The following is a 27520-nucleotide window of genomic DNA, read 5'->3' on the forward strand; positions in this document are numbered from 1 at the left end:
TTGTTGAAATCGAAATTGATGGAATGGAATAGTTTTTTGTCCCTAAAATTTAACTTAACCACACTGGTAGTTTCTTTTATCAACAAAGGCAGTTTTTTGTTTGTTTGTTTGTTTATTATTAACCTTTACTCACAATTAATAAAAACTAAACACATCGCGTTCAAAGGAACTTTAACAAGGAAAAAAAGTGAAATTTTATACGGCGGCGGATGCTTTTCATTATTCCTTTGCTATTCTTTTCTGGGTTCTGGCAATGTTGTTGGAGTCGCATTTGCATTAATGGATAGGAACTTGAGAGGGAGAGGGAGAGGGCGCGTGCGAGGGCGATGCTCATCCCAATTGCGTTGTACTCCCAGCCAGCTTCAGCATGATTCGGAAACTCTTTATTTCAAATTTTCAACTATACCCAGCAACCCAAACACGGATTCAATCTACAGCTTTGACCCCCCAAATCTAACCACGCAGCACGATATATCGTCTTTGCTGTCTCTCTTCAACGCTTCTGCAACCAATTGCTTCGCCGCCTTTCGTGGGTCTGCGGTTGTCTTGGCGATATCAACTGCCTCCTGGTTTGACAGTACCTGGACAGGAATTTTTTGTTTTTATTCTTGGATGCACACACTTATCTGGAGAGACGGTAGTCATGTTGAAGCAGGAAGAGGTAGGTTTTGGGGGGAGAGAATCGTTACCTTCCAAAGGCCATCACTTGCGAGGATGAGAATGTCGGTGCTGGAATCGATGGCGGCCTCCTGAATGTCGGGATCTGAGCGCAGATGTAATTTAAGGCTTTTATCCCCAAAAGCACGAGACACAGCTAACTGTCCATTCACTCGAGGAACATCCCCTGATAGAAAGGTGAATAAGGTGCAGGTGCAGCAGAGATCAGTCTCGATATATACATACTAGGAGACTTGTTTTTTGATCACGCACCATTAAGTTCTTTCAACTAAAAGAATTATATACCGCCTATTCACATAAATCATAAATGTATGTTCCAGTTGGCTGCACGGCGTGCAATTAACAATACAAGCAAATTGGATATGCAAAGAATGTAGTGTAAAAATAGACTGCAAACTTATTTTAAGTGCCAAAAATTGCCAAGAAAAATATTTAAAAAAACAGCTCTAACTGCCAATTTGCCACGTCATCTATTGTTCCACGTTAGAAGAGCCCCTGAAGCATAATAACCCATCCATCCCATTGGCTCCCCTCAAGACAAGCCAGAATTGGCTTTCCAAGTTCAACTCCAAAACTTAAATAAGAACGAATAGCCCTGCAAATTCAGTTCTATTCATTATTTATCAAAATGAAAGTTCACTTCTACTCAATTATTATTTAATATTTTTTAAATTTTTGGTCCTGACTTTTCTTTGTTGCTAGAAGCTAAAATACCATAGGTTCTGATTGTGGCAAGAGGTAGCAAACTGTACAAACTGTTTACCTTTCTTTATTTTTGTATCCATCAGGCAAAGACATTGCATAATGTTGCATTCCAAAAGAGTTAAACAACAACATAAATCACAAGCCTTAATCCCATTCGGTGGGGATCCAGTCATTTGCCTAGAATTCATGATGTTTGATCCAATAACTTTTACACTAGCTATGAGCTGCTTAATGCAACCCTTGTTCTTTATCCAGGCTTCAAACCAGCTATAAATAGGCGGAACCCCTTTAACCCTAGAAGTGTAGAGGGGGTTTACTATTCCAAGAGAGTTAAAATTGTGAAGTCACAAACACTCGGTCAAATTTCAGGTTATTTTCAGACTATCCACTGATCAAAATTGTCTGCGAACTCCAAAATTAGTGCAGCCGCAATCTAGCCTGTCTAGGTGGCTACAACAATCACAACTTTGTGAATTGGGTGCTGCTATTTCTAGAGGTCCACTTTACAGTAATGAATTTGTACCTTTAAATGCTATATAAGACAATGAAGCTCATGACTGTACCTGTGTCCCAGTGCAGGGTGTTGCACAAGAAAAGTAGAATGGGAACATAATGCCACATATATTTTGACGAGAAAATAAATCAAGATACTAGCACCAGAATAACGGGAAGGAGTCTTGCTAAGAAATTATTAAAAGAAACAGATATTACTAAATAAGGCCAGGGAGGAGGAAAGAGGAAGGGTGGATGGGATGGCTTCCAAATATCTCGGTGTGTGACCCAATCTTCCCAAAAAAGAAGATATCTCATTTGGAAAGAGAAGTCCAATCAAGGAACCTTAGGCAATTATAAAACCCATATTACGTATATCAAAGATCCTTACACACAAATAAAATTAATTAACAGTAGAGCCATAACTTTTGACATTGAAATTGGCTGATCCTCTTTATTTATTTATTTTTATTACTATTACTATTTGCCTCCCAAAAAAAAATAGCTTTAGAGGATATACATAACGTTAGACAAAAGGATGTCTTCAGTCCACGAAGCTCCCCACTTTGCAAGGGTCGAGACTTTGTCATTTTTGTATGCAGCCTTATCCTTGCTTTGGAAAGAGAATGCTTCCAAAACTTGATGTTGCGGCCTACTTACTAATCACCAAGGAGCCCCTTGCCGTTGCTACAAACTAGTAAATACTGTTGCTACTTGTGCAATGAATATATGTAGGAGTATATAACTAAAATGGCATTAGTCTCTCCTTAAGCCTTTAACAAGACCAGAGAGTTGTGTATAGCATCTGCAGCTTGCTGAAAACAACTGGACTACCGCTGATTAATCAAATTCTGTCTGGTTGTTTTGGAATTCCAAATAGCATCCATCTATAGTGTCGAGAATCAAGGCTGTGATTGTCAAGACTCAAGGCTGAGAATTCTGGAATTCAGTATGGAGATTTAAGGCTAGAATTAAGGATATAATTAGCCTCCTGTATATAGAATCTTACCTTAATTAGGTGATTAGGAAAATCTGCTCCTTTTCCATATCTGTAAATTCTCTACTGTATATATATCTCCATTCCATTCAATGAAATACAGAGACGTTCTTACCCTAATTCTCCACATATAGCAATGGTGGGGTGTTGGCCAAATAGGAAATATTCTAAATTAAAAACAGAACTTGGCAACAAGTCTATCTGGTTTGTTGTTATTTTGGACATCTCGGATTTCAGACTTCTAAGATTCTGACTTTCATTTCAAATATAGAGAGTAGTTCTGTGGTTCAAACAACATATTCCCTTGTGTTCTTATGTAGCCCAAAAATAGAGGAATCAAGCTAATGAGCTGCCAAGCCCTGGAATTGGGGTTGGACAATTCTGGTATTTTGGTTCTCGATTAGAAACAGAAAATGAGAGAAGAGAGAGAAAAGGGAGAGAGATAAGAGAGAAAGAGAATTGGAGGGAAAGAGTTTTCTGTTATTTCTCAACATATCCCCCATCCTCATACCCGTAGGCCTTATGTAGTACCTGCCTTCTAACCGAATCATAACCAAAAGGAGGTAATCTGTTGTATAGTTAGCTACCCAATCTTCTAACCAATTAACCACCTAGCTAACTGTTAATACAAGTGGTTATATCTTTCTAACAAAATATATGTTTGCCCTTAGGGTCGTGACAATCCCCTCGCCTTCAAACAATTCTTGTTCTCAAGAATTAAGAGTAGTTTGGTAGCCCTTGGAAATTGCTTTAGCAAATCAGGAAGATACTCCCAGGTGGTGTGATCAGGATGTAGATGGGACTATTGCACCAAAACTTGGGTTAAGGGTAAAGACCCTTGGTACACGACTCGTTCTCCACAATGGCACGAGGCTCTACCACTTTCTCCAATTCTTTCGCTACAGGTGGCAAAGTTTGGCTAGTAGAAGCACTTGACTCTTTAGATCTCTTAAGTAGTGAGACATGGAATACAGGATGGGTGTTCACTCCCTCTGGAAGCTGCAACTTATAAGCAACTTTGCCCACCTTAGCCACGGTGGGATATGGCTCGAAGTATTTGGGACTTAGTTTAGAAGCTCAAATTGATGTATAGGGGTATTGTAAGAACCTTTTGACCTTAAAGTAGACCTTGTCCCCGACGTTGAATGATCTATCTCTCCTCTTTTTATCGACTACCTGCTTCATACGGTTTTGGGTTGTGGTTAGTTCTCGCCTAAGAACTGCCAACATTTGCTGCCTTTGTTGTAAGTAGTGCCCCATGGCAGCCATAGTAGGAGGGGAATCAGAAATGGCAGACAATAGTGAAGGTTTATACCCAAACATTGCCTCAAAATGATTTCTCTTAATAGCACTATGGTAGCTGGAATTGTACCACCATTGTGCTAGGGACAACCATTTGTTCCACCTCTTAGGAGTGACAAAATAGAATACACCTTAGGTAAGCCTCAAGACACTAGTTAACCCTCTTGGTTTGGCCATCTGTTTGTGGATGATATACATCCCACCCCAATTTCTTGAATAATTCTTACGAAAAGACACTTATAAAGATTTTATCTCTGTTTGATACAATGGACTTGGGTACTCCATGAATTTTTTCCACTAAATCTAGGAACGAACATTCGTGCCACCTCTTTAGCTATAAAGGGATGGGTTAAGCTGATGAAATGGGCGAATTTAGTTAGTTGATTGACCACCACCATTATAGCATCCTTCCCTTCGAATCTTAGCAAACCTTCCACAAAATCCATAGAAATCGCTTCCCATGCCTGCTCAGGGATGGCTAAGGGCTGTAGTAAACCTGGATAAGAAACTTGCTCCTATTTACGACGTTGAGAAGTTACACATGACAACATAAATTCCACGACTTCCTTCTTCTGCCATGCCAAAAAAATAGTTGCCTCACCCTGTGATATGTAGCCCGTACACTGGAATGACCCCCCAACGGTGAGCAATGAAGTGCCTTTAAGATCGTTTCCTTTAAGGGTTTGTCATCTCCCACCACTAATCTTCCCTTAAACCGTACCAATCCATTTGAAAGTGTACAACAAGAAGTTCCTGAAGGCTGCACAGTATCATGACCCTAGGAGCAATAAAAGGGCATTATTGTAATAGGGTATAATAGTTTGTTAGGGATATTTGGCAAATTGTTAGGAGCACATGGGTGCCGTTAGAAATTAGTTAAGTAGCTAGCCATGCCCATAAAAAGGCCAATTGTAAGAGGAGAGGATTATGTTTTGAATTGAGAATTGAAGTCTGATTTCCTTTCTCTAAATTCTCTCTCTCTCTCTTGATCTTTCCCTCCCTCACTTTCTGTTCTTCCCTATTCTTCTTCTAAATTCTCCCTTCGTTCTTCCAATTTCCAATCCAACCCTAGGCTAAACCCTAGGTCCATGAAAAATGGTATCAGAGCCAACGTTCCTTGGCTGTAATTCCTACAATCGGTAGCAGTTGATTCCGATGACTCTTGGAGGGAATCGATAGAGTAGAGACTTCGGGTGATACTAGCGAATACACGGACTCTGACGAGTTCCCTTGGTTATGGTGTGATAGGCGAGTGCAAGTATTCGAAAGGAATCAAGATTGATTCAAGAATCCAGGTGAATTCCAACTAGTGGTCGATGATTGGGTGGGGACTCCACTGGTAATATTGAATTCACTTTGATCGTGAGTAGATAGCGAGAAGGAAGGCGTGATCGAAGCAGAGGTTCGAGTGATTTTCGGCGAGCCAGATTAGTGTTGATCAAACGAGGAGATCATTTCAATCATTCTGATCCAACTTGTCAAACGAGGAGATAATTTCAGTCATTCTGATCTGACTTATCCATACGCCGAAGCAAAGCTAGGCGAATTCCAGCGATATGGTGAACATAACCGATCAATCCTCAGTTGTGAAATTTAGGCGATATGAGTGAACTGTCAAGGAGCTTCAACAGAACCTATTGGCCAACAATTCCGATCTGATTCCTAAGGAATCAAGGATAGATCATCACCAAGCGAGGTGCTCCTCAAAATGGATTGAGGCGACTTTGAAGGATAGTAACGGAGCCAATTGGTCTTGAGGGTGATCAAAGCTGGTTCGGCGGAAGTTTGGCAATTCTTGTTGTCGTTGGGAGGTGAAGTAGGTCAGGCGAGTCCTTCGACCAGTTCTTGGTGGCTCTGAAGGTGGCGGAATAGGTCTGGGTGTCGGCTAAGAAGTGTGACAATTTTGGTATCTAATTCCAGCAAAGTTCGTAGCAGCTGGGAGTGGAGTTTTGAAGGCAGTCCTAAGCCAATGATCCTCAATTCATTGAGTTGCGGAAGCGTGACAGACGAGAAGTGTGGGATTTAGGATGGAACGAGCTGTGGTTTCTTAGCCTATTGCTTTTCCAGCCTGTGAGATTTTGTCCAGGAGGAGTAGTGCACGCATGAGACCAATGGAGTCTCAAGTGCAGCAGAGGAATGCTGCATTTTTAGTAGGGTGCCCTGCTCGTGAAGCCAAAGGAGGCAGTGCACACACGATACGATTGGAACCTCAACTGCAGGAAAAGAATGTTGCGTTTTCATTCAACAAAAATCATGAGGAGTTTGGGTTGAATCAAGAGGCACGAGAACAGTCATTAGACCCTTGGGCTAGCAAAACGTGCGAGAAATTTGGCTGTATGATATGAGAGCAGTTGCAGGAGTTTGCAAGGATACTGATCAAGAAGTATCATTACAGTTTTCCCACTAAATTCTTTGAGAAACCAAAAAGAAACATTTTAGATGACTAGCCAGGAAGTTCTCACCAGAAGATGATTGATTCAAACAAGCAATCATTAGGATTGAATTATTGTAACAGAGGATTCTTGGAGAAGGAAGCTATGGAGAGTGAGCTTCTGAAAAATTCCAACAAACACAGAGAAGAAGATGTTGTTGGACTGCCGACATGGAAATAGGAAATTCTAACAGAAAAAGTAGTTAAGGTTGTTTTACAACCAAGGGAGGAGTTAATACATTTGGATGTGCCTAATGAAGGTTGGCAGGTCACACTCGCGGAAAAAAGAGATGTTGATTTCTCTTTCATTTAAGGGAAATCTTCTACGAGTTATAACTCTGAAAGTAGTTCTCTCCACCTGTAGCCGATTCAAAGTGGTGAGGAATTTTGGAAGCCAAAGGTAGCTGAAAAAGTCAAAGGTGTTATCGAAGAGAACAAGACTCACGCTGCTATGTTGGTTCTTCCTCCAATTGGCAAGTCTGAATGCGTGTCTATTGAACTGAAGGATGAATAGATGGCTGGAGAACTAGTTAGTCAATCATCTGGGTTCAAAATAGCTAAGATTAAAGATGATGAGGAGAGGGAAACACATGGTAACCCATCGAATGGGTGAATTTCAGAATGAACATCATTTGACGACTTTAGAGTTGCAGGATTCAACTGCCACCTGCGACAGGGAGCGGCTAAAGTCATTGAAGGCATTTGATGTGGACATATTAACAGGTCTTGGCATTGTATTGGATCCTTAGACTATGCGTATCAACAATCTTAATTTGGTAGCTATTGCAAACCCAAGGGAAATTGTATGTTATTCCTTGGAGGGAGATGCAGCCTTAACTGAAATGATCATCATTTTTGTTCTAGTTGATGAGAACCTAAGAATGAAGAAAAAGAGACCTAGAAGGAGAAAGAAAGAAAGAAGGATGAACCAAATAGAAAAAGCGGGCATTGGATAAAGAAACAATAGCTAGGTTGCAATAAGTTTATTGGGGACAAAAAACCTTTCAAGGTGGGAGAATTGACATGACCCTAGGAGCAATAAAGGGGGATTATTGTAATAGGGTATAATAGTTTGTTAGGGATATTTGGCAAGTTGTTAGGAGCACACGGGTGCTGTTAGAAATTAGTTAAGTAGCTAGCCATACCTATAAAAATGTTAATTGTAAGAGGAGAGGATTATGTTTTGAATTGAGAATTGAAGTCTAATTTCCTTTCTCTAAATTCTCTCTCTCTCTCCCTCCCTCAATTTCTGTTCTTCCTTATTCTTCTTCTAAATTCTCCCATCATTCTTCCAATTTCCAATCCAACCCTAGGCTAAACCCTAGGCTAGGTCCATGACACACAGTTAATTGGGCTACAAGCTCCTTCAGCCACCCTGTTTGCTCATAACTCCTCGCCAACTCCTTAACCCAATTTGGAACCACAGTTGTAATGGCCTGGCAACCACCTTTTTCTTCCCTCCTTGATAGTGCATCAGCTACAATATTCTCCTTACCCCTTCAGTATTGGATAGTGTAGTCCAATCCCCTTAATTTGGAAACCCCTTTTCGCTGCAAGTGAGTATGCAACCTCTATTGTGATAAGAATTGTAGACTCTCGTGATCCATTTTGATTACAAAAGGACTCCCTTCCAAATAGTGCTGCCACTTATCCATTGCCCCCAACATAGTCAACAATTCTTTGTCATACACACTTAGTCTCGAGTGTTTTTGGGACAAGGCCTGGTTGATATACACCAATGGCCTACCCTCTTGCATAAGTACAACCCCCATCCCATTATCACATGCGTCTGTTTCCACTATAAAAGGCTTGGAGAAGTCTAGTAATGCCAACACAGGGTCTTGAGTCATGGCTTTCTTTAAAGCTAAGAAAGATGTCTCAGCTTTGGGGTTCCATGGGAAACTATCCTTCTTGAGCAGCTCTGTTAGGGGTTTACTGATTGCAGATCAGAAGCTGTTAGGCCGAACTGATGGAGGGCCGAGCTGCTGAGCTCGTTATCTGCTGATTTATCCTCTGTGATTTATCTTGATTTATATTGCTGTTACATCTTATCTTTCTTAGTTATTTTTTATTAGATTTGTTTGTATTTAAGGTTGTTGTAATCTAGTCCTACAAAGTATAAGGTGTAGGAATTTAATCTCTAAAATCTAGGAGAATTCTTAGGATCCATTGTGTATATATTTGTGGCATTCCCAAGGGAATAAACATAGCATATTATTCTCCCCAAAAGAGAATTTCTGCATGGTATCAGAGCTAGGCTCTTTTCTCCCTTTCTCTTTGTTAACCCTAGCCTTTATCCACCGCCTCACTAATCCATTCCTTCTATAGTCGCCGGACCTGATTGACTTACATCATGGCTAGCAAAAGCAGCCAGTCATCTGAGATTATTCCTTTCCAACCACTAATTTTTTAAACATGGATAACAACAGTTCGTTTATTATCACCAGTCACAAATTGAATGGCCAAAACTACATTCAATGGTCACAATTGGTGATGATGTTTATATGTGGAAAAGGAAAAGATGGTTAACTAACCAGAGTTGCCAGCAAACTGAAGGAGGAGGAATCATAGCACCAGATCTGGAAGGCCGAGAAATACATGGTGATGTCTTAGCTGATTAATTCAATGAACAATGAGATGGGTGAGAATTTCTTGTTATACGACACAACATAAGAAATTTGGGAGGCTTCTAGGGAAGCCTACTCCCATATTGAGAATACCTCCGAGTTGTTTGAGATAGAGAGTATTCTCGATGATCTAAGGCAAGGTGAGTCTCAAGTCACTCAATACTTCAATTCCTTAAATAAGTTTTGGCTTCAACTAGATAAGTGTGACACTATTCAATGGAAGTGTAGTGAAGATTCAGCACAATACAAAAAAATAGTGGAGAAGAAACGACTGTATAAGTTCCTGGTTGGTTTAAATAAAAATCTAGATGGTGTGAGAGGTAGGATTCTTAGTACAAAACCTCTACCAAGTGTCAAGGAGGTGTTTGCTGAGGTTCGTAGAGAAGAAAGTAGGCTAAAATTCATGTTAAAGCCTTCAAATCCAAGCCTAGAACACTCTGCCCTATTTACCCGAGGAAGCAACCCAACAAATATCAAGTGAAAGAAGGGTCGTCCTTGGTGTGACCATTGTCACAAGACCAGTCACACAAAGGATACATGCTAGGATATCCATGGCAAGCCTCCGGATTGGAAACCAGCACGTGAAAGGCGGAGTAGGGTGTCATGTCCCAAGGGTAATTAGAAGGGCAATAATATAATTAGTTACCTTAGTTGGTTAGGAGCTATTTCTGTTACAGCACATGGGTGTTGTTATTTTGTTATTTTCCCTTTTTGTCTTGTAGCTTAGTTGGTTAGAGAGCTTTGTCTGATAGCTAAATGAGGCTATATATATATAGCCTCAGCTATAGGAAGAGGGTATTCAGAATTAATGAATTGAATACTATTTCTCTCTAATATTCCACTCTCTCTCTCTCTTTCTCAGTGATCTCCTCCCTTTATCTTCTTGTTGTTCTCTCCCTCCAAACTGATCTCTTCCCAAATTCTTCTCTTATTATTCTAGATCTTCCTTTCATACCCTAGCTCATCTCCAAGGTTCATGACAAATTGGTATCAGAGCAATGATTCTTGGCTGTGGTTCTGATTCGTTTGAAGGTAGCGATTTTAGTGGGTTTCTCAGGGCCGAGTGAGCTGCAGCTCTGATCGGAAGTTCCAATCCCAACTGGTGAAGCAAACCGGTGGCAATCAAGCATTGCCACCTTGATCGAAAGCTCCGACCCATACTAGTGAAACAAACCGGTGGCCTTAGAGAGCGACCCACCCTGATCGGAAGAAGGTTCTAACTCGTTCTAGAGAGGCAACACTAAGGCTGAAAGAAGAAGACGCAGTTCTCTCAATTCTGATTAGGGCGAGGCACGAAGTTAGGCCAGGAGGTTGGTCGAACAGCAATTTAGACGGAGAAGATTGTTGAATCCACAGCCATCGCAAGCAGAGCCGATTCTAGCAAGCGACAGTAGAGACGGTGGTGTTAGTCGATGATTGGGTGGTAACTGCATGGCTATGGTTTCAACTTTCAACTCGAGTTGAAGGTAGGGAAATCTGACTCAGTGATTAGGTATGGATTGAGAAAACTCGAAGGAGACTTGGCGGAGACTTGGCTAGGCTGTGTTCCAGCGACTTTGGAGATCTGGAAGGTGGTTAGGCGTTGGAAGGTGTTAATCTCCAAGCAAGCGAGCCCCTCAGTTCGAACTTGGAAGGCGCAACAAGTGAGTGACCCTTTGCCAATAATTTCGGTAATTATTATTTGGAATCGAAGGGAGAAGCAGGATCTGGTGGTTTCCGATGCTAATGTGAGGCGATTGTCGCCTGTTAATCTAGGCCCTCCTGTTCGAATCTTGAGAGGGAAGCAGGTGGTATTTTCGAAGCTGGAATTCGGCTGTCGAAATAGATAACAGCAATATCTAAGAGGCTGTTTCTCTGCGCTGGGCAATTTTCAATGAGCCGGAGTAGCGTCGATTGAACAAGGAGGCGAAGCTGAGTAAGCATTTCGGTTCAGGAATTGAATTCGACGCTGATCAAGAGAGTTCCGATAGTGAACCCAAGTAGATTTTGAAGGCAAAATCAGATTCAACTACGATTTTGGTAAGTTAGTAGCCGATCAAGGTTCAAGTATTGATAGGAGATTGTTGTGAAATTCAGAAGTGTATCCGACTTGTGGAGACAAATAGGTTGGCGTCACCGACACGATTCCAACAAGTACAGAGACTACTTGCAGCAGGCGAGTTAGGAGAATTGGTAGCTCTAGGTGACTCTAGAACCTGCAATTAATTGCCGCCTCTTGGATCAGCTTCAAAGGCGACTGTTGTGAGGTGCATACTGAAGAGAAGTGGATGTACAAAGCGCCTGTTTATTGGCCTTCTAGTGGTCCTGCTCATGAGAAGTTTGCTAGGGGCAGTAGTGCAAGCACGAGGACATTGGAGTCTCAGTCGTAGCAGAAGAGTGCTGCATTTTCAGGGGGACGACCTGATCGTGAGGCCATTTGGAGCAGTGCATACATGGAGCAAATGAGCCCTAAATTGCAGCAAAAGAATGTTTCATTTTCAGCTGGAATGGAGCCTCAATGGAAGCCAAAGAATGCTGCATTTTTAGTTGGTAGCAACAAGGACAAATGAACAAGCAGTGGGATTCATGAAGAGTGCGAGGAATTTGGCCATATGTTCCATGAGAAGCTACAGGAGTTTGCAATGATACTAATCAAGAAGTATCATTACAACTTTCCCATTGAATACTTCGATAATTATCACGGAAGTTTTAACAATGAGGAATTTCTCGAAATGGACCAACCGAAGGAGAAGTTAAGATGGCAGGCAAGGGATTCAGCTGCAGTGATTGAGAAATTAGAAGAAAAAACAATACCCCAAGATGCATCTACGGAAAGGCTGCAAGGAAATAATAGGGAAGCAATTGATGAAGTGATAGAGGAAGCCAAAGCTAACTCGTTACCCCGGGTGGCTAGTGCATGGGCGGAAGGATTTGGTGGTGTTCCAGATCAGAAGTTTTGTGGGAAATGGAATAGCATTGGGTCAAGAAAATCTGGTTGAAGGACCAGCAATCTATACAGATATTGGAGCTGGAATTCTCCCTCCGATTCTAGACCTACAGGAAGCTAAGAGTGGGAATACCTGCAACATTTATCCTAGGCTGGGTCAAGATTGTGATGGACCACATGCAGTTAAAGAAGGCCCTAAGTATATTGCTCCTTTGTCTTTGGATCCAAAGAACGTTGAATCATCCTTGGCTAGGGTTAAAATAGGTATCAGACAGCCCCCGGTACGGGTTTTGGCAGGAAGGCTAAGGGAGATAGCTAAAGAAGTCGAAGATTTTGCCGAAGGAAACAAAACTTCCGTTGCTGTGTTGTTTTTTACTTCCACTAGCAAATCCAAGTTGTTGTCTACTGCATGGAGGGATGATTTGTTGGTTGAAATTGAAGTTGTAGCAGCTCCTAATGCTAATGCTCACAAACAGCCTTGGTATGAGTGTCCAAGGCAAATTTGCAATCTTCCATTGCTGCATTTCAAGGATGTTGTTGATATCTTTCAATGTGCAGCTGTGGTGCATCATGGAGGTGTAGGAACAACGACTGCTGGTATTGAACTTGAACTCTATCAGATTGCTCCTATTGAAGTTCTAGGACGAATTACGACGGGAATTGATCTTGGATACCTAAGAATGAGGAAGAAGAAAAGGCCTAGAAGGACAAGGAAAGAAAGAAAGAAAAATCAGATAGAGAAGACGGGCATTGGATAAAGAAGCAATGGCTAGGTGGTAATAAGTTTCTTGGGGACAAGAAACATTTCAAGTGGGGGAAATTATCATTTCCCAAGGGTAATTAGAAGGGAAATAATGTAATTAGTTACCTTAGTTGGTTAGGAGCTATTTCTGTTACAGCACATGAATGTTGTTATTTTGTTATTTTTCCTTTTTGTCTTGTAGCTTAGTTGGTTAGAGAGCTTTGTCTGATAGCTAAATGAGGCTATATATATATAGCCTCAGCTGTAGGAAGAGGGCATTCAGAATTAATGAATTGAATACTATTTCTCTCTTCCACTCTCTCTCTCTCTCTCGGTGATCTCCTCCCTTTATCTTCTTGTTCTCTCCCTCCAAACTAATCTCTTCCCAAATTCTTTTCTTATTATTCTCGATCTTCCTTTCATACCCTAGCTCATCTCCAAGGTTCGTGACATAGGGGTAACCTAATAGCCACCGAAGACACTGCTATTGCCTTAAATCCAAAAGCTTATTCAGCAAAGAACAGATGGAGTGGCTACAAAATACTTTTGGCAAAACACAGCTTCAGGCCTTTACAATAGCAACAGGTTCTATAGCCCACAAAGGTAACCCTCTACATGTTTTTACCACTAAAAGTAAGCTATCTACTCTATGAATTGTTGACTCAGGAGCTTCTGACCACATGACTGTAAATAGTGCACTGTTAACCAATTTTCAGTCATGTGACAAAGATTGGAAGGTAAGGATTGCCGATGGGTCATTATCAAAGGTGGCAGGTATTGGATCAGTTGTGTTGTCCACCAGTTTCAAGCTACATGTTGTACTTTTTGTGCCTAACCTAGATTGCAACCTCTTATCTATTTGTAAACTCACTATTGATATGGATTGTGTTGCAAAATTCTCAAAAGATGTGTGTCAATTTCAAAATCAAACTTTGGGAAAGATGATTGGCAGTGCTGAGGCATGTTCAGAGCTCTACGTTCTTAAAATGATTGATTCAAAAACTGAAGTAAATTTCAGCAATTGCTACTCTGTTCCACCTGTTTGTTTCTCTATTTTTCATTCAAATAAGAGTGCAATTATGATGTGGCACTATAGATTAGGACATCCAAACTTTGCTTACATTTAGAAATTGTTCCCCTCTTTGTTCAAGAATTCAGATTTACACATGTTTCAATATGAAATTTGTCAATATTCTAAACATGTTTGGACTAATTATCATAGTCAAATTTACACTCCATCCTATCTGTTTTCTTTGATCCATAGTGATGTGTGGGGGTCTTCTAGAGTCAAAAATGTTATTGGGGCTCGATGGTTTATTTCCTTTATTGATGATCATACCCGTCTTACTTGGGTCTTTCTCATGAAAGAAAAGTTTGAAGCTGGCCACATTTTTCAAACCTTCCATTCCATGGTGCAAAGGCAATTTAATGCTAAAATTCAAGTTCTAAGAACAAATAATGCCAAAGAATACTTCAATACCATTTTAGGCACTTATCTATCACAACAAGGCATCATTCATCAAAGTTCTTGTGCAGATACACCCCAACAAAACGAGGTTGCAAAACGCAAGAATAGACATCTATTGGAAGTGGTCAAATCCTTATTGTTCTCCATGCATGTTCCTAAATATTTTTGGGGTGAGGCTATTCTTACGGCCACCTATCTTATAAATAGAATGCCCTCATGAATCCTCAAACATTACACTCAAGTCAACTTCTCCTTGCTTCTTTTCCCCACACCTAGGTTTTTTCTCAACTTCCTCTCAAGATTTTTGGCTACACCTCTTTTGTTTACATTCACCCTCAATTTTAGAGCAAACTTAACCCAAAGTCCATCAAATGTATATTTCTTGGCTACTTTCCCCACCAAAGAGGTTACAAATGTTACTCTCCAAGTCTTAAGAGATTCTTCACCTCAATGGATATAACCTTTTTTGAAGACCAACCCTATTATCCCAAATCTGATATTCAGGAGGAGAATACACCAAACAATCCTCAAGAATATCAGTTTTGGGAATACCAATAGTAGCCTAAAAATCAATAGCTAGAAATTCAGTCACCTGCAAACCCTACAGATTTGTCTTCTCCTCCCAGCTTTCAATCTGAGGAGTCAGAAGTAGATTAGTCTTCTTTCAGTTCACCTCCTATTGGTCATAATCTTTCTTATCCTCATGAACTTCAAGTTTATTCTAGAAAAAAGTATAAACAAAAAGAAAGTGGGGAATCGGCATGTCCTAGGATTAATTAAGAGTTTGATCCGAACCCGGATCCCGAATTGTTACAGAAGGAGAATACCATGACTGCTGGTGAGAATTATGAAATTTTAGCTATAGATGAAGATTTACATTGGCCTATAGCATTAAGAAAGGGAGTATGATCATGCACTCAACATCCCATTCACAATTACATTTCTTACAAAGGTCTCTCACCTAATTTCAGAACATTTGTATCAAATATCAGTAAGGTGTAGGTTCCTAAAACTATTCTGGAGGCCTTTCAACATCCTAAGTGGAAGGAGGTAGTTCTTGAGGAAATGAAGGCCTTGAAAAAGAATGGGATTTGGGAGATTACAGAATTACCCCCGGAAAACATCCTGTGGGCTACAAATGGGTATTTATAGTCAAATACAAAAACGATGGAAGAATTGACAGATTTAAGGCCTACCTAGTTGCAAAAGGGTTCACTCAATCTTATAGTATAGATTACCAAGAAACTTTTGCTCCGGTGGCAAAATTGAATACTATCAGAGTCTTGTTATCCCTAGCTATAAACCTGGATTGGCCTTTTTACCAATTAGATGTGAAAAATGTTTTTCCAAATGGAGATCTCAAAGAAGAAGTATATATAGAAATTCCTCATGGATTTGAAACTAACCTCACAAGAAACAAGGTATGCAAACTAAGGAGATCTCTTTATGGGCTCAAACAGTCTCCTAGAGCCTGGTTCGAGAAATTTACAAAGATAATCAAAAAGTATGGATATAGTCAATGTCAAGCAGACCATACCTTGTTCATCAAGCATTCTTTGGAAGGTCAAATATCTATTCTTATTGTGTATGTTGATGATATAATTGTTATGGGAGATAATATTTTCGAAATAAAGATCTTAAAGAATTCCTGGCAAGAGAATTTGAAATCAAAGATCTAGGAAACCTAAGATACTTCCTAGGCATGGAAGTAGCAAAGTCCAAAGAAGGAATTTCAGTTTCTCAACGAAAATATACCCTAGATCTTCTTATTGAAACAGGTATGTTGGGATGCAAACTAGCTAATACACCAATGGAAACCACTTCAAAATTAGGTGTTAGCAAAGAAAGTGCTCTAGTGGATAAAGGGAGATATCAAAGATTGGTGGGAAAACTTATATACTTGTTACATACTAGACCAGATATAGGTTTTCTTGTAAGTGTGGTAAGCTAATTCATGAATGATCCTAGAGAAAGACACTTAGAGGTTGTATATCAGATTCTGAGATATCTAAAGTTGACTCCAAACAAAGGGTTAATGTTTAGGAAAACAACGAACAAAGGGATGAAAATCTACAGTGATGTTGATTGGGCATGTTCAATTTTTGATAGAAGGTCAATCTCGGGATATTACTCATTTGTTTGGGGAAATTTAGTTACTTGGCGCAGTAAGAAGCAATCAGTGGTTTCTAGGAGTAGCACATAAGTTGAGTTTAGAGCTATGACTCATGGGTTCTGTGAGGGTATGTGGCTAAAAAAGTTGCTACAAGAGTTATAGGTGACTATGGCACAACCAATACTAGTATTATGTGGCAACCAATCGGCTATCAGTATTGCCAAAAATCCTGTCCACCATGATCGGATAAAACATGTAGAAATTGACAGGCACTTCATCAAAGAGAAATTAGAAGAAGGAATTTTTCAGCTCAGCTACACTTCTACAAACAGCCAGGTCGTAGATATTCTGACTAAGCCATTACAAAGAAAAGTATTTGATGAACTAAGTACCAAGTTTGGCTTGAATAATATATTTAGCCCAGCTTGAGGGGGAGTGTAGATCAGAAGCTATTAGTCCGAGCTGCCGAGCTGATGGAAGGTCGAGCTGATAAAGGGCCGAGTTGCCGAGCTAATGGCCGAGCTGATGAAGGGCCAAGCTGTTGAGCTCGTTATTTGCTGATTTATCCTCTGTGATTTATCTTGATTTATATTGTTGTTACATCTTATCTTTTTTAGTTATTTTTTATTAGATTTGTTTGTATTTAAGGTTGTTGTAATCTAGTTCTACAAAGTAGGAATCTAATCTCTAAAATCTAGGAGAAGTCTTAGGATCCATTGTCTATATATTTGTGGCATTCCGAAGGGAATAAACACAGCATATTATTCTCCAAAAAAGAGGATTTCTGCACTAATCATACCATAATACTAAATGAACTTCCAATAATACTTTGTCAGCCCTAAAAAAACCCCTCAATTCCTTTGCTGTAGTAGGCCTAAGCCATGCCACCATTGTTGCCACTTTCTTGGAATCAATCCTAACACCCTCACCAGAAATTATATGGCCCAAATACTCTACTTTTTCCTCAACAAAGGTACATTTGGAGAGCTTGACATACAATTGGTGAGGTTTAAAAACCTTAAAAGTAGTTCGAAGGTGTGATATGTGTTGTTCAAAGTTGGGAGTGTAAATGAAGATGTAATAAAATAAAATAAAAAAACAAGTATGAACTTCCTCAAGTAGGGATTGAAGATTTGGTTCATCAATGCTTGAAAAGTAGCCGGGGCATTGGTAAGTCCAAATGGCATGACGATAATATAGCCCTTGGTGGATCCTAAAGGTTGTTTTTGGAATATCAAAGGGCTTCATGCGAATTTGATAGTAACCGGACCTAAGATCCAGTTTAGAAAAGATTTTGGCACCAAAAAATTCATCAAGTAGGATCTCAATTAGGGGTATGGGAAACCTGTTTTTGATGGTGTTAGAGTTGAGTTGAGTTGATAATTAATACAAAATCTCCATGTTTCATTTTTTTTTTTTTGACAAGAAGGACCGGAGATGCATAAGGGCTTTGGCTAGGTTGAATGATGGATGCACTCATCATGGACTTGACTAGTTTTTCAATTTTTGTTTTCTGTATCAAGGAATATCTGTAAGCTCTTATATTAACAGGAGTTGAATTGGGCTTGAGGTGTATGGAATGATTTAGGGGTTGTTGGGGTGGTAAAGAATTTGGCTCTTCAAACAGGTCCTTAAATTCATTCAAAAGTAAACACAAGTCATCTGAAAATTGTACCTTAGTGAGAAGCTGGAAAGTAGTAGAATTAGTAGTAGGTCGATGTTCCTCCTCTAATACTCCTTCTTCTTCCCCACCCACAACTTGTATAGAATATAACTATGTTATTTGCCTGCCCTTCTTCAGTATCATTTTATGTAACTTCCTTCCATCTATCATCTTACATTCCCCCTGCTCAAGGTTACCCATCAAAGTTAGTTTTCTTCCCTTATTGAAGTCAAAGGTTAAAGGACTTACAGTTCTCATCCAACCCTAAGAATAATGTCGCAACCGCCCAATTCAAGGATCCTCAGATTTGTCGTAAATTCCTACCCTTGCATTAACCATTTGAAACCCATACACTTGTAGTGGCTGTACATTTTGCTCCCTTTTGCTACGATCACCAATAGGGGGGTGGTAGCTATTAGTTGACACCTTAGACTTGTAATGGTGGCCTCACTAAGGAAGTTGTGGGTGCTACCACTATCAATTAATACCATCAGTCTCCTCTTCCCCACTTGGCCCTTCACCTTAATAATTTGACCTATTGGACTCCCTTTTAAGGCATGGAAGGAGATTTCTCCCCCTGGACTTCCTCTGGAGTGCCTTCTTCCTCCGTAGCTTCTTCTTCGCTTCCTTTTCCTCATTGGACCCTTCCATGTTCAACAACTATCTCTTACAATGGTACCCAGGGCTATATTTATCCCCACATTTGTAACATAACGCCAATTATCTCCTCTATTCCATAGTATTGCTCTTAGGGGCACTGTTGTTGGGCTGGGATTTAGGTGTTGCCTGATTAGGTCCTGTGAGAATAGGCCTAAAGTTTCCTCCTGCTTGCTGTCCAGCTAGAAGGCTTGGCCTATTACAAGGGTTTGTGCTTCTTAAAAATGGCCTCCAATGTAAGTTCCTGTAATCGTGCCTTTTCAGCCACTTGCCTCACTAATGTGGGCATCATTATCTTCACCATTGATCTTAATTCCTCCCTCAATCCACTAATAAGGCTGGATACCAAGTATTGTTCCATCAACCCTAGTTGCACAATACATACTATGGGCCTTAACTCCTCAAATTTCACTTGATACTCCACCACCAATCCTTCTTGTTTTAATTTGCTAAACTCCTCAATTACATCAATTGCTTCTTTCTCCAAATCATTCACACAACCTCTGCAAACTTCACCCAATTCACATCATTTCCCTCATCTTGGGTCCAACCTTGATACCAAGAATCGACCATATCATTCAAGCAGGCTGCGGTTAGATTTACCCTTTGCTCTTCGGACACCCAATAGAATTGAAAGAACTTTTCACAATGTCGGATCCACCACCTTGGTTTCACCCCATTAAACATTGGAATTTCTCATTGTGGTATGGGTGTGTGGTTACTAGTATGAGGGTGGAAACTCCTTACCTGAACTTCTAGTTCCATAGTCAATTAGCCCTCTGTATTGTGAATTTAGTTAGATCTAGGGAGGCTGCCTTGGTGTGGCAAAATTGGGTCGGTATTAGTCTGTGGAGGAATCGAGGACAACCAGAATTGGGGCAATGAGGACAGCATGCTATTAAGTCTTTAACCATATTGCTCCATGATCTCCTTGTATTGCTCCATGGTTTCCCTGTTCTTCACCTACTCGCTGCGTAAAGTCTCTCTTACAACAGCCATATCTTCCCTACTCTAAATCATCGCTTCATGAGTTTGTGACATCCCAAATTCTAAAGCTTCCATCCTGACCTCCAGTTGCTTCATTCTAGTGCCCTTTGCCATCTGCCGCTATCAAACAATCGCGACTTGCAACTAGTGATCAGTTGAATCGCAATTCCCGCACCGAATGTGTCAAAATTGCTATCAATAGCAATTACTGACCTTTACCAATCTTCGCAATGGATTCCCACCGACTACCCAACAACCAGAAACGTTCTTACTCTGATACCACAAATGTTAAGCCCCAAAATTAGGGTTGGACAATTCTGGTATTTTGGTTCTCAATTAGAAATAAAAAGTGAGAGAAGAGAGAGATAAGAGAGAAAGAGAATTGGAGGGAAAGAGTTTTCTGTTATTGCTCAACATATCCCCATCCTCATACCCGCAGGACTTTATGCAGTACCTGCCTTCTAATTGAATCACAACCAAAAGGAGCTAATCTGTTGTACAGTTAGCTATCCAATCTTCTAACCAATTAACCACCCATCTAACTGTTAATACAAGTGGCTATATCTTTCTAACAAAATACATGTTTACCCTTAGGGTTGTGACATGAGCCATACCCATAAACTTTGGTAGAGAATGAGGTTAAGAAGAGAAATGAAGGAGTTTGAAAACCAATTTCTTTTTAAGTCAACAATGGAAACTATATACTTGCTAAGACACCTAATGGAAAGATGTAGAGATAAACAAAAAATTACATATGGTGTTTATGGATTCAAAAAAAGCTTATGACAAAGTACTTAGCAAAGTCTTATGGAGGGTCTTAGAGAAGAAGGGTACGAATTACTTATGTCGTTGCCGAACTACAACAATGAATTTTTGTATGGGAGATCGTCTAAAGATGGCACGAAGGTGGCTATCTGGAGCAATGGATGACTCTCCTAGGGTGGAGCGACAGAGATGGATGACCCTTCTGAGCGATGGATGACCTGCTTGGAAAGAAAATTGATTAGGGGCGTAGGTGAGAATCCCTCTAAGCATCTGAGGGTCTGCACAAGGATTCTCACCTGCGCCCCTAACCGATTTTCTTTCCAAACAGGTCATCCATCGCTCAGAGAGGTCATCTATCGCCACCATTCCACCTCGAGAGAATCATCCATTGCTATCGCTCCACCCCAGGAGAGTCATCCATCGCTCCAGATAGCAACCCTCTTGCCATCCTTAGATAATCTCCCATACATAAATTCATTGTTGTAGTTCGGCAACAACAATTGGCATTGTCTATGGGAAACCAACAAAAGGCTAAGAAAGACTCACTCGTCATGGCACAAACCCGAAGTAACCTACAGACCCTTTCTCATGGTGCTCACTCACCCCAACGAGAGACCCTCTCTCGTGTCGAAGATCACCCTCAGTCTACCCTTGAGGGCCAGCTACCCCTCACCCATCAGTCCTCTCGTGAGGGCTAGTTACCCCTCATCAATCAATCTACACATGAGGGCCAGCCACCCCTCACCCATCAGTCCACCTATGAGGGCCAACCACCCCTCACCCATCGCTCCACCCCAAGAGAGTCATCCATCGCTCCAAATAGCCACCCTTGTGCCATCCTTAGACAGTCTCTCATACATAAATTCATTGTTGTAGTTTAGCAACAATAACTTATATACATGTTACTAAAGATATGTGTCATGGAGCAAAAACATATGTCAGAACATGTAAAATAGATAATGAGGCTTTTCCAGTTACAATTGGATTACATCAAGGATCTACAGTAAGGCTTGATATGTTTTTGTTGTTCTTATGTGGCCAAAATTTTGTACATAAAAATTAATTGGTGCGTTGCATCACCTTGAAAAGAGTTACTAACCCTAGTGCTTGGGTGGTTAACCAAGGGAAAAAGACTTAGAGCAGGTGAATAGGTGATCCCTATATGCCAAAAGGCCAAGATTTGGCCACAACACCTAGCAACCCAAATCCTTTCTTAGCAATTTGCCAAATAAAAACAAAATAAAGTAGAATTAGCTAGTTGCTAGAGGGAATTTGGGTTGCTGGGTGATGTCACCAAATCTTAGCCTTCCAGTGTATGGGCCCACATATACACTTGGTTTACCTAAGTATGGCCTTAACCAAGAGGTTCTAGATGAGATTTTGGACTCTATAGTTGGTTCTCTTCCAACTACTTAAGTCCCCTCTAGGTTCTAAGTTTTAAGTCCAAAATTGTGCTGAATGAAGTTATAGAGAAGTATGAAAGGAAGTTAGCCTCTTCGAAGAAGCAAATACCTTTCAGAAGGGGCAAGTAAATATAAAACATGCTATCTAGCTTTCCAACTCATACCATATCCCTTCTTTGGCTTTGGATTCAATTATTAATGAGTTAGAGATGAGTTAGAGAAACTTTGAAGAGACATTCTTAGAGGTAGAACAGGGGTAAAGTTAAATACCATCTAGCTAATTGAAACAAAGACTATAATCCCCAAGCATTAGGAAGATTGGTCTCTTCAATAAAGCCTTTCTAGGCAAGTGGCTTTGGACATCTGCATTTGAGACTAATAGCCTTAGGAGCAGAGTGGTGGTAGCTAAATGCTATTGTTCTTGGTCATAGATTTATAGAAAGTTCTAGGCCACTTTTAGACATGGGAGTGTTTTCAAAAACTTTTCAGGTCTGGCATGTTTCCCATGGTGGAATTTTTGGCTTTGATAGTTGATCGGAAACTCTCAAGCATGAATCAGTCATAAGGGCTTTTGCAGAAAATATGCCCATAGATAGAGATAATTGGTGAGATAGAATTCATGTACAGTGCCTGACATTCTTTCAGATTGAAAAATTGGCTGCAGGTGAGGGGTTTCCTATTACTTCACTACTTGGTAAAGATAGGACATCTAGATATGACAAGCCCATTAGCAGCTTTTAGTCCTTCTATGAGGTGCTGAGGGATGGAGGGCTGACAAACTTTCCTTGGAAAGGTATCTGGAGAGCAACAATGCCTCATAAGGTGGCCTTTTTAATATGGATAGGATCACATGGACTCATTCTTACCTTAGTAACACAAGGAGAAGGAATGTAATAGTTGACTGATACTTTACACGCAAGGACTTACAGAATCAAGGGACCATCTTTTTCTACATTGTCCAGTAGGTTGATAGCTATGGAGTAATGTTTTTGCATTTTTTTTTTTTTGTGTTGATTGGGTTATTCCCACTTCCATTTCAGAAACTTCTAAAACTTGGGTAAGGAGTTACCTAAGGAGTTCGAGATTAGCAAGAAACATCCTCCTTTTTGTGAAATGTGGTGTATATGGCGAGAATAAAACAAAAGAGCTTTTAAAGGGGAATTGAGAGGCTTTGCCTTTTTGTTAAGGAATGCCTTTCTTTTCTATCCTTTTTTTTTTTTGGCAAAAAGAGGATTGCTCTTTTTTCTTTACCCTCTTTGCTTTTACTGTTGACGAGTTACAGTAAAGATAGAAAAGAAAAAAGGTCAAGCAATGTTTAGTTTTGGCCAATGCATCAATTAGTTAATAACTTAAGTTGTGATAACCCTTAGTCAGGGAGTGGACAGTCCAGACAAGAGACACAGATACCTTTTGTAGGCCTTATATATTGATGGAAGCAGAAACAGCCAACTCAATCATTTTCCTCATGTTCTTCCAATAGAGCATCTTCCAATAGAGCATTTCCTATCTCCCCTGTTCCCCCCCCCCCCCCCCCCCCCCCCCAAAAAAAAAAACCCTGACCCCAATAAAACAAAAGACAGAAGGAAAAAGAAAACTCTTCCTCAATGGTTTCAGAAAAGAAGAAATTTAACATTTTGCAGAACATAAACTTTTGTCAATCAAGATGGATGATACATAGGCTTCATATAGGCAATCTAGTCAATTTCCTTTAGCAGCTTTTTATATGGGGAAAAGAACTTAAACTTTGTAGTACTATGAGAACCAATTTAAGTTCGGTCTCTTAGTGGGTAACATAACGTTTCTACAAAATACATCACATCTCCATGCATAATAAAAATAGCAAACTGACAACAATGGTACCCATCTCCTCCCTGAAAATGAAGGTTAGGAATCCAATGACATTAGCCCAATGCTTGTGAAGCATAATAACAATAACTACATTCGCTTTTTTATTCTTTTTAATTTTTTGCTAAGAAATAATAACTACATTTACAAAAAAATAAAAATAAAAATCAATTACTTCAAACAACAATCACAGGACTTAATCCTCCTACTAGGTGCGGCTACATGAATTCTAGACCTCAAATAATCTCTATCCATGGTCATATCCTCTTTAAGGCCATTGAATCCTATATCGTATTTAGAGGTTGCCCACAAAGTTTTCTTTGGTTTTTCTTCCCTCCTTTGTACCAAATATTCTCCAATTCATCCATTGTCTTAATGCATCTATTGATTTTTCTCACATGTCCAGACCATCTAAATCATGACTTTCACATCTTATTTTTATTACCTATGATCTTATTTCTTATTATTTTTTCTTGCATGGCTGCACATCCACTGTGACATTCTCATCTTAGCTATATTGATATTTTGATAATTTGGTACTTAACCGTCCAACATTCTAAGTCATAAAACAAAAACAGTTTTGTAGCCATCCAATAAAACTTCCTTTTTAACTTCAAAAGAATTTTACAATCAATTTGTGTTTGGCCTTAAGATAATAAATGAGACCTTCAATCTTACGCATAATCAATATGCCCAAATATCCAACTCAACTAGGTCTTTCCTAAACTACTTGGAATTATATATTCTTTAAAGAAAATATCATACAATATGTGTAATGCATGAGCAATACTTCCACTAAAGTTTTTTGGAAACTAAATGCAAAGAAATGAGAGGATAAGGATACCATGGGCTTAGCGTTTTTTTCCTCCATCTCAAACCTGTTGATAACTGGTGCCAAATAGGAGAAAAGGATAAAAAAAAAAAAAAGAACAACAATCACAAGCCATAATCCTACTAGTGGGGTTGGCCACAAGAATTCTAGACCCCCAATCATCTCAATCTATGGCCTTTTCTTTCATGAAAAAAAAAAGAAAGGAAAAGCTACAGAATCAGTTAATAAGATCAGATCAATTAATCGACCAATAAATCATTCCCAAAATAGAAAAACTAATATATCCACATGTAAATTCATAAAGGAACTGATTTAATTAGGTGCCATAGAACAATGATTACTGTGAATAACCTGGCATGTTTGAGACAAAACCTCCCTTATTCTCAATGATTCCTCGTTCAGTGTTGGGTTCATGGTCTATGGTCATTTGTATCGCCTGACCCTGTCTTGAAAGAACTGCTCGTGAGTCTCCAAGGTTTGCTATCACCAGCCTCTGGCCATCAATCAGAATTGCTGTAACAGCAGTAGACCCGCCCCTTCCCAAGTCAGAACTCTGTGAAAGAATTGCTTGGTCGGTCTTCAAATAGGCTTTTGCAATAGATCTACTTGGGTCCATCCAGAACTCTTCCTAGAACAATTGAATCCATACTGAAATCTAGCATCAATTGAAACTAATTTTTTTGTATGAAACCAAGCTAAACAGGCCACAAATTATAAGAATTTTGAATCACCCTACCTCCTTTAGGATGTTAGTAAACAAATTCTTTTGGAGATAGGCAGGCACATCATCCCCTAAATGGCCATCGAAGATGGCAAACAGTCCAAGCTCATGATCTGCTACCTTCATGAACTTTGCGACATGGTAATCTTCCATGGGATGATTAGCCTTCCCTTTAATTAGGCTATAACCATACTTGATGCTACCTCTGTGGCCTTTTCCTTGACCTGAGCTACAAGAGGAATGACTTTCTGGACACTGGCTTCCCAGTTCATTAAAAAACAGTTAATGAGGCAAAATCAGCTAGAGATTAAAGCCAAACAGTAAATCATTCTTCAGAGGAAATTATGCAGTGAAGACCTTATACGTGAAAGTTAAGACAACAAGATTCTGTAAACAGAAATTTTAGCATTCTAATCATGCTAAAAAAGATAGTACAGACACAGATGTGGGAAACGGTATTGCAGATATGCTGGCAATCTCTGTAACAAATATTCATTGATTCTTATCATAGTTCTTGTGTTTGCAAACACAATCCCCATTATTAAGGAGTTCTCATTCAGGATTTACCTTGCACTTGATATGAAAGGATCTCTATGGTTGGTTTAGGCACTGGACCTATTTGGATTTACCAGAAAAGTAAATTGGCCTATTGACATTTTTATACTATTTAACGGAACAGGGGTCTCAACTTGAGTGGAGCTTGAGATTAAACAACTATAATCTTACAGTTGACAACCTAATAACGACACAAATTATGCTAAAATATACCCTACTGTAGAAAACTGGCAAAACCTAGTTGTCGTTTTCTGATTCTTCCTTCCTTTTTCTTTCTTTTGCATTTATTTAGTTTATTGAAACGTAGAGTGCACGCCAAGAATCATAATATAAAGTGCTCATCTGTCCTTAGCAATTCCATTTTAGTTGGCGAATGGTACTTCAGATGACATGGAAGTGCAATGGGAAAACCAACATTCAAAAGAGAATTAAAAAGTATGTGGACAGTCACTAATAGCCATTGAGCGCCTAACTCCAATATCAACTGATTCTACAGGTAATCCGCACATAAGCTTGGAAATTATGAGATCACAACAGAATATTGATGATCAACTATAAAGTTAAGATTAGGAAGAATCAACTAACCTAACAGCCTAGAATCTACACAGAATTCTATTAGGGCAGAAGAATTTAGTATAAAAACCGCGGACATTGTCTGGTCAGGGAGGGAATGATATCCACCAACCCTACCCCTGCATGCAGACGAGCAACCTTTTAAGGCCTCTTGAAGGCTACCCCTTTTCAAGGCAGAAGTTTGGACTACTGAACTTGAGCCAAAAAGGGTTGTAATACACATAAAGAAACCCTCAAAAATCAAGTGCAAAAACATCTCCTTAATGCGATACCTCATTGCTGGCTTTCACACCCGGGATAAAATTCCTCGCCATAAAATACAAGACATCTAAGAGCTAGAATAAGGTGAGAAGATTACACGCTAAAGATATGGAAGAGATATAACGAGGTGAGAATATTACCTTCAAGCAGGGAGTACTGAAGCAGAGTAGCTTCTCCATCAAGAATTTGCCAAAACAAACTACCAATTCCCCAAGACAAATAACATCTAGAAGTTGCTTTCCTCTGATCGAACAGCCATACGAAACCCAATTCAAAAGACAACGAATCTCCCCAAAATTCACAAACTAAACCATCACGGAGGAGGAACCCTTACAATCAGAACAAAGGAATTGAACAAGAAAGATCCTTAATCCCAGAAAGCGGAAGCAAAAAGCACAATTGGGAATTTAGGAATTGTAAGAGAGACGCAAGATTTTCTCTTACTGATCGCGAAGACTCCACGGAAGCTCCAGCACCGAAAGGTTTTGTTGCTCAAACGGTGGACTTGTTGAGTTGGCAGAAAGAGAAAGAAGAGGCAAAACGTTGAACGTGTAAACCCTGTCGACCCTCAACAAATACCCATTAATATAAAAATTGATGGCGACGATTTCGTGTTAAATGCAAGATATAATAGCAGCAAGGATTTGTGGGAAAGAAGGATTTTATTTTATGTTTCTTTGACAAACGGCAGAAGGGCAGAAAAGGAAGCGTGGTTATTGTTGACTTTGCAGTTTCTACCGTTTCGTCTTTTCGATGGCTGCTTTGCAGTTTCTACTG

General features: G+C 39.8%; 1 protein-coding gene across 2 annotated transcripts; it reads right to left on the reverse strand.

The window, feature by feature from the left end:
• LOC127799549 (probable protein phosphatase 2C 9) lies at positions 1–27344 on the reverse strand. 2 transcript variants are annotated; one of them, XM_052333678.1, is made up of 6 exons: positions 27188–27344; positions 26884–27072; positions 25370–25609; positions 24985–25261; positions 690–844; positions 1–581 (listed from the first exon to the last, which is right to left on the reverse strand). In XM_052333678.1, the coding sequence occupies exons 2-6, from the start codon at positions 26920–26922 to the stop codon at positions 432–434; spliced, it is 861 nt and encodes a 286-aa protein (XP_052189638.1). In that variant the 5' UTR covers positions 26923–27072; positions 27188–27344; the 3' UTR covers positions 1–431. The 2 variants fall into 2 exon arrangements, with proteins under 2 accessions (XP_052189638.1, XP_052189639.1); XM_052333679.1 differs by having other exon boundaries at positions 25370–25613.
• Between the last annotated feature and the right edge of the window lie 176 nt (positions 27345–27520).

The sequence above is a fragment of the Diospyros lotus genome, chromosome 4 (assembly GCF_014633365.1).
Source record: "Diospyros lotus cultivar Yz01 chromosome 4, ASM1463336v1, whole genome shotgun sequence".
NCBI classification, from domain to species: domain Eukaryota; kingdom Viridiplantae; phylum Streptophyta; class Magnoliopsida; order Ericales; family Ebenaceae; genus Diospyros; species Diospyros lotus.